General features: G+C 47.4%; 1 protein-coding gene across 1 annotated transcript; it reads left to right on the plus strand.

The window, feature by feature from the left end:
- Positions 1-3,048: 3,048 nt before the first annotated feature.
- On the plus strand, positions 3,049-8,163 carry MPZ (myelin protein zero). Its single transcript, XM_082475457.1, is given in 7 exon segments — positions 3,049-3,234; positions 5,578-5,744; positions 5,988-6,201; positions 6,444-6,579; positions 6,737-6,797; positions 6,899-6,997; positions 7,001-8,163. Coding segments are annotated over 7 exon segments (936 nt in total). The 5' UTR covers positions 3,049-3,167; the 3' UTR covers positions 7,193-8,163.
- The last annotated feature ends 274 nt before the right edge of the window (positions 8,164-8,437 follow it).

The following is an 8,437-nucleotide window of genomic DNA, read 5'->3' on the forward strand; positions in this document are numbered from 1 at the left end:
CTAGTTCCGACTCTTCGCAGATTTTCTGTGCGCAGTTAGTCTCTGACCCCGCCTCTCTCAGCTGACTTCTAGAAAGTGACAAGTTTTCCGCAGGACTGCCGCTGACTCAAATTCTGCAGTCTGCGTTTTACCTTTTTGTTTTTAGAGGTGCTTCACAGGTAGCACCTCTAAAAACACATTTTGTTTAGCACCACAAAGCAGAGGACTTGCACAGATTCTTCACTGAGGACTTCTCAGACTAGTTTCATGCCTTCCCCCTCCCAGGTGGGACTAAAAAGTATTATAGGGTGACTGAGACATGCAGGGAAAAAGATACTTTCGGCTTGCAGCAACATGGATGAACCAAAAGATTATCATACTAAAGTAAGTCAGAAAGAAAAAGACAAATAACATGATATCACATATATGTGGACTCTAAAATATGGTACAACTGAATTTATTTACAGAACAGAAACAGACATAGAAAACAAACATAGTTACCAAAGGGGAAAGGAGGAGGGATAAATTAGGAGTTTGGGATTAGCAGATACAAACTACTATGTATAAAATAGGTAACCAACAAGGTCCTACTGTATGGCACGGGGAACTATATTCAATATCCTGTAATAAACCATAATGGAAAAGAATATGAAAAAGAATATATATATGACTGAATCACTTTGCTGTATACCAGAAATTAACACAACTTCGTAAATCAACTATACTTCAATTAAAAAAAAATTTTTTGTAAAGATACTTTGGGCTCCTTCCCATTCTTATGTGAACCGTCTTCACCAATACAGAGATAGTGCACAAGTTGAGATCCATGGGGGAGAGAACCTCTCAGAGCACCATTTCCGAGCATGGGGAGCGTCCTCTAACCACCTCGATTAGCTTTATGTCTCACAATTCCTGGGCTTGAGCTGCTGCATGAGCTAGATGCCCACTAACCAAAGACAACTCTCCCTTGTTCCTTGTTTCAGGGCTATGTGGGTGACACCCACTGCCAGAAGAACCTGGGGTAGGGGTGGGGGAGAACTCGCTTTGATTTATATACATAAAAACAGTTTTGAGGAACCCAAGCACAGCAATCACTTCCAGAGCACTTATAACATAAGGGAGAAAACAAGCAAGTGGAAAGGAACGGAAAAGTGCAAAAGTTCTTGAGCCTCTTTTGAGGAGGAAGGGTGAGGAGAAGTGAAGCAGACAGCCCAGAGCAACTCCTGTTCGGCAATAAAAACATATTCGTTACATTAATATTCAGATTTTATTTATATTTAAGGCTTCTGTACTTTTCCTTTCAGGACTTAAATAGCACAGATTCATTTATTTCTACATCAAATGAATATACTATTTTGCATTTCTATAATGCTGGCAAAGAAAGCACTTTAATAAACTTCTGGACTGGAAGGGACCTTACAGGCTCTCCAACCCGATTTTCTCTCCAGTGCAGGAATGTCCTCTGTAGCGCTGCTGACAGCTGATCTTCAAGAGTGTGTTCTAACACATTCGATAATGGGTACCTCAAAAAACAAGTTTCATTTAGTAAACAATTTAGTCATTAGGAAGTTGTTACGGTAAAATACAGTTTTCTGCTATTGATCTTCCAGTCATTGATCTTGCTTTGGCCCTCGGAAGCTTCACATTAACAAATCCAATGGATGCCTCTTTCACTTAGTTCTTCAAATGTTTCACGTAACGTATTTGTCTTAAAACTCAGCTCTGACCATGTAGACACTCCCATTCCTAACCCCAAATACCATCCCAAAACCATCAGCAAATTCTTATGATGTACCAAATTAAATCCACCCCCTTTAGTCTGTCATTTAAGGCCCTCCACAAACTGGCTTCAACTTTCCTGTACAGACTCCTTTCCTCTGATGCCTGTTCAAGATCCCCCAAATCGAGTAAAAATGGAGGACACCAGATCTGCCCTGAATATTCCCAAAACTTCACAAACCTACCCACCACCCCCCCCCACACACACACACTTTCTTATCTCTTTGTCTTTGCTTTTGTGGTTCTATCTGCCTAGATACCCTCACTGCCAATTTCTCCTTTTCAAAATGGCATGCATCCTTAAAGGTTGGTCCACATCTAATATTGCCTTCTAGACATGACTCCCCCTTCCTCTGAACTTCATTTATTAAATGAAAGTTATTGATATTTTTGTGTTTAATCTCTGTTACATAACTTAATTTTCCTAATGTAGCTCTATGTGCCCTCATTTATACTCTCAGCACTTTGTTCATCAGTCTGCTATACAAGCATCATGGTTTATTATATTTCGTTGTTAATGGGTTTGTCCTCTGATTCTCCCCTCTCTGTCTCCCCAAACTAAATTTTGAACTCCTTGAAGGAGGATCTTAATTTTTATTCCTCTTTCTATTACTCACATACCCACGTATTCGCATACTCATATATGTAGCTGGCTGGCACTCAATATAATTTTGTTGCCTTGCTCTTAACTGAAATGGACTTAATCTGCAACATTAGGCAGTGAAGGACTTCCTGAAAAAAAGGGAAAGATCAGGGATTCTTCCCTGGATATTTTCCCATGGAAAAAAAGTTTTTTATGTGGAAAGAATCACCCAAGATTCAGAGAGATAGGGGGAAAAAAAAAAGACACCCAAAGGACTTGGTCATCTCAAGAAGCCTGTAATGCAGCCCATAGTAGTCAAGATAACAGGGATATCCTGTTTTCAAAGTTCTCTGGGGGAAACCCGCCTCTAACTCCTAGAGCTCTAGGGGAGCCACTCTCAGGCATGGAGGCTAAGGAGGAATCCCTTTTCATAGCCTTAGGATTCAGGTTCCTTCGCCCATCTGTCCCTCAGAGAAATGTGTTTGTGTCCCTTTTTCTGTCCCTCCCCCTCACCCCCCCCCCGACATTCCAGCCTGGGGCAGGGGGAGGCCAGCAGACACAAAGCCCTCAGTGTATGGGGTGGTATGTGTCCCCCCCACCCCTCCACCCAGAGGACACAATGCCCCTTCTGCTCCCTGCACTCTGCCCCCCTCCCCACCACCTCTCAACTGCACATGCCAGGCTGCAATTGGCTACTGGCTCAGGACAGCCCCCTCATACTGGGGCCCTGGGGGATTTTAAGCGGGTTCCAGGAACCCCCGCTCAGTTCCTTGTCCCCCACTCTCCCAACCCCGCAGACGCTCCGGGCCCTAGCCCTGCCCCAGCTATGGCTCCTGGGGCTCCCTCTTCCAGCCCCAGTCCTGTCCTGGCTGCGCTACTCTTCTCCTCTTTGGGTAAGTTGAGCCACCCCAGTCTGGGGGCCCCGGGGCTCAGGTTGTCTCTCAGCAAGCTTTCCTCTGCCTTCGCTGTGCTCCTCACTGCAATCAAAGAAAGAGTGAGCAAGAGCAGGAAGGTGATATTCTATGCAGAGAAAAAATATATATATAGTTTGGAGGGAGGCTGTAAAGGTAAAGGTATTCTGTGAAGGGAAAAGGTAAAAGAGTGTAGAGAGCTCTCCTGAAGTGGACCTGACTGGACCCGGGTTGGAAACCAATAACATGCCCCCAAAGCGGTGGTGAAGGCCTAGTAGGAAGCAGTGTTAGAGCTTGGTAAGGAACATGTTCAGACATCTGGGTTCTGGTCCCTACTCATTCCCTAGTCGTGCAGAAGGTAACTTAACCTTAGTTTCCCTGAAGAGAAAAGTCAGGGAATGTGATCTAAGGAAGGAGCCCAAGGTTTGTGGTCCCAACTCCTCAGATCCTTTGTCTCTTGGTGCCTCAGTTTCTCTCTGTGGATCTGCATCCATTATGTGGGTGAACAGAGTAGAAGGGAGGTTCTATGAGATTCTAGGGTCTTGTCCCATCTAAAGCTATCTTCCGCATAAGTTGACCAGCCCCTTCCTTGCCCCAGGGCAGATATTGGGCGAGGAAGAGAAGTTCAAAGCAGGGTTATCTGAATGGATTGTTCCCTTCTCCAAACTGCCCTGAAGCCTAGTGCAGTGGGTGAGAAGTAGGGCAAATGGAAGGAGGGGAGGAAGGGCTGGTTAGAATGTCTGAGATTCTCTGCTGTCAGCTCCTTGAGTCCTAAACCTAGAAGCTAGACTCTTCTGGACTGTACTGGACTATTCAGAGGTACCCTGAGAAAATGTTAAAGATAGGGAGTTGGAGAAGGGCGTGGTGAGGGAAATGGGGAGAGGGAATCTTGGAGTATAAGAGGGAGAGAGAGTTCTGTCCCACTCATAGCACCATTGAACAGAGCTGAAGGGCAGTGGTTGATATTTGAACAGGAGGAATAGAAGTTAGATCCAATGAATAACCTTCCTTGTTACATTTGGGATACCCAAGAAGGCTCTAAGGCTGAGTCCCAGGAGGTGAGTCACTGGTATTGTATGCTGAGGTGGGAGATTTGGGACTATGGACCCTGGGTGGGGTGCGGGGGGCGGTGAGGGGAGGGGAGGCATGAGCCCCCAACATTGGTCAGTGGTCAGACAATGGGTCTCTATTTATTTGGTTGCTTCCTCCCCCTCCCATAGAACAAAAGGGTCTACAGTTGCCCCCAGCCAGGGCCAGCCCACACACATAATCTCCCTGGAATGGCCTTGTGTGGGTGAGTCTTGGGAGTGGCACTGGGACAAAATGGCCAAGAGGAGGGTGAGGAGGGTCAAACCAGAACCACAAGGGGCTCAAATGCAGAGTCATCTGAGCTTTGGGCTTGGGGGTCCTGCTCTGAATCAAGCTTCCCCTGAGAGGGATATGAGGTCCTTCCTTCCGTGACCCCCCAGTCAAGAGCAGCTGTATGGCAATCAGAGATTCAGCAATGAAGACAGCTGGGTCAGGGAAGAAGATTTACATTCTCTAGTTATCTTCAATTTTTCTGCAAGAAATTTGAGTTTGTTGTACTGTGAAATACTATGTAGCTGTTAAAAATAATATTGATCTGTATGCATCAAAGTGGAACACTCCCAACAGATACATATATTCTTTTTATACATATATTCTTAAGCAAAAAAAAAAAAGTAGACTATAATGCAATGTATGTTAAAAAAAAAAAAAAGGAAAGAAAAGAAAGCTCCACAGGAAGAAACTATTTCTTATAAGTACGTGTGTATCTTGAGTTTATATTGAGTCTGACACATAGAAAATTGTTACACATTAAACTGATAACATTGGTAATATCTGGGAGGGGACTACAGGAAAGGAATTGGTCAAGAGAGACTTTAGCTCTCTTTATCTCTATTGCTTGAATAGTTATAAGAAGAATGCACTGTGTTACCTGTATAATTTATAATAAGTTTTAAAAATTGTAAAGCCTGCATCTAAGGGATAGCTTAAGAATTAGATACTGATCCAAAGGGAAAGTTAGACTTGAAGACAGAATTCAACTTCTGGAAGTCCTCAGGAGAATTCTGGTACTGCTGATTTCATTTCCTCTATGAACATGCTGAAGAGCTTGAACCAACACAGCATTTCCACTCATCTATTCAATTAGGCAAGAGAGACCTGGACCTCAGAATTCGTCATTTCTGTCCCAGTCTTTGCTATGGCCTCTGACTCAGGCTTGACTTCCTATTGATCTCACTCACTCTATATCCCTTTTTGTGCCCACATGTGCATCTGATTCCCTCTCTATGTTTTCAGTGCTCTCCCCAGCCCAGGCCATTGTGGTTTACACGGACAAGGAGGTCCACGGTGCTGTGGGCTCCCAGGTGACCCTGCACTGCTCCTTCTGGTCCAGTGAGTGGGTCTCAGATGACATCTCCTTCACCTGGCGCTACCAGCCAGAAGGAGGCCGCGATGCCATCTCGGTGAGTGCCTGGGGGGAATCCTGAGATTGCATAACAGAAAGGGTGCTTCAAAGAACCACAGAAAAGAGAACTTGGGCTAAGGAAGGGGAAATCCTTTATGAGCCATAACCCCATCTTTGGCAAGGTAAGTGGCAATCTTCGTCACCCTGACTAGGGCTGAATCCCCTCCCCAGCATTACCATCACCAGCCCAGAATTCCTCACCCTGAGGCTAGAAATACATGCTTCCCCTCATTCCTCATAGATCTTCCACTATGCCAAGGGACAACCCTACATCGATGAGGTGGGGACCTTCAAAGAGCGCATTCAGTGGGTAGGGGACCCTCTCTGGAAGGATGGCTCCATTGTCATACACAACCTGGACTATAGTGACAACGGCACTTTCACCTGTGACGTCAAAAACCCACCAGACATAGTGGGCAAGACCTCTCAGGTCACGCTCTATGTCTTTGAAAAAGGTGTGAGAGGAGATGGGATGTGGGTATGGGAGGGAGTTCAGAGAGGGGATCGGGCCTCCCTGAGAGGCTGGGGGAAGGGGCAAAATGCCGGGGCTAATGCCCCTCAGCCTCTGGGAGAGTGGGCAGAAGGCAGCCTTGGTTGGGGTGTCTTACAACCCGAACCGTAGGGAATAGGTGTGGGGTTAGGAACCAAAGATACTTGTCCCTGCTCATTCCCCCACTTCTTTTCCTTCCCCTTTTAGTGCCTACTAGGTACGGGGTGGTGCTGGGAGCCGTGATCGGGGGTGTTTTGGGGGGTGTTCTATTGCTGCTGCTGCTTTTCTACCTGATTCGGTACTGCTGGCTACGCAGGCAGGCGGCCCTGCAGAGGAGACTCAGGTAAAGGGCGGAGCCGACTCCCCTTCCCTAACCCACTACTCCCCATCTGGGCGGAGACTAACCCAATGGGTGGGAGGGCCAAAGGGAAAAGGAAGCCTTGACCCCTCTACGAGGGGCTCCAACAGGGCCAAATCCATAGCACCCCCTTTCCCTGCAGTGCCATGGAGAAGGGGAAATTGCACAAGTCTGTGAAGGACTCGTCGAAGCGCGGCCGGCAGGTTAGCGGGACTTGGGGGGCCTCCGGGCAGCAGTCAGGGGCAGGATGGGAACAGTCAAGCCCCACCAGACCGGTGACTGACGCGTGCACTCCTCTCCACAGACGCCAGTGCTGTATGCCATGCTGGACCACAGCAGAAGCACCAAAGCTGCCAGTGAGAAGAAGACTAAAGGGTTGGGGGAGTCTCGCAAGGATAAGAAATAGCGGTTAGCGGGCCAGGCGGGGGGTAAGGGGTCAGGGGCGGAGTCTTCCAAAGGCTCTCAGATGGTGGTCATAGAGATGGAGCTACGAAAGGATGAGCAGAGCTCGGAGCTCCGGCCTGCTGTCAAGTCCCCCAGCAGAACCAGCCTCAAGAATGCCCTCAAGAACATGATGGGCCTGGACTCAGAAAAGTGATCACCCACCCCCCCCCCCCCACCAAGGCCCTGCCAGAAAAGGGGAACCTAGGCTCCTCTATCCCCCGTCTAGGTGCTTTCCTCCTTAGCTCCCCAGCCCTGCCCTGCCCTCACTTCCCTTTGAGATGTAAGTTTCATTCCAAAATTCATTCCCCAGGCACTTCATATTCTCCCCCACCTTCACCCCCTGGCTTTCTGGAAGCCCAGGGCTCCATCCTACGCTTCACCTGCCCCAAGGACTCTGTGTTTGGTGCCCGTTCCTCTGGCGCTGAGAAGAAAGGGACCTTGATACCCCCTGCTTCAACTCCAGGCCACCTGATATTCCCATCCCCTGCACCACCTAGCCTGTCCCTCTGACTCTCTTCTCTCTGACCCTCCCTCCCCTCTGTCAGGTGGCCCAGCTCCAGACTCTGCCCTCCCAGCTAACACCCAGGTCACCCAGATCAGACTCTCCTTCAGGTTTTATTTAGGTTGTTAGTTATTTTTTATTTTTTAATCCATTCTTGTTTGTTTGTTTGTTTGTTTATCTGATCTGTGCCCATGCTCTGCCCTCCCCCCATGACTGAGTACCAATGACGTCATGCGGCTTTAGCAATTCCCCACCCCCCATTAAATCCTTAACGGAGAGCCAGCCCAAGCAGAGGGGCCCCTGATCCTCAAACCTCAGCTACAGGAATGGTGCCCCCTGACCACTTTGGAGCACTGTTCTGGGACTCAAGGTCACGGGAAAGGAGAGGGAGAGACAAAGGATCTTCATAGGTGATGGGGTTGAGGAGGGGACAAATGAGCCTTAAGAAATAGCTTTTAAATAACCAAAGACAAAGCAGGAAAAACAAATGGGAAACAGGGGGGAAAGGGAAGAGGCTGCACTCCTAGCCACAGGGGATTCTTAGGATTTTTCTACATTCTGTATATTTCTTCTCAAACCCCCAAATCTCCTTAAATGTTTAATAAACACTGACATTTCCAGAAGCTGCTGCCTCCATCTCCAATTTCCTCATTCTTCTGGGAATAATCCCTGCCCCTTATCCCATCCCCAACCTCCCACCTTCCCCAATCCCTCTCCTCCCCAACTTCTTCTTCTCCCCAACCGGTTTCAGTTGTTAAGAATTTGATTTCATGGCATGGGGTTACATAGTATCGTGGAAAGAACTCTGAAATAGGCTCATAAGACACATTCATACATTCAACAAATATTCAGTGAGTTCATACTATAGTACACAGAGTTTGTACTATATGCTAAACT

This window comes from Balaenoptera physalus, assembly GCF_965194825.1.
Source record: "Balaenoptera physalus genome assembly, chromosome: 1".
Lineage (NCBI taxonomy): Eukaryota > Metazoa > Chordata > Mammalia > Artiodactyla > Balaenopteridae > Balaenoptera > Balaenoptera physalus.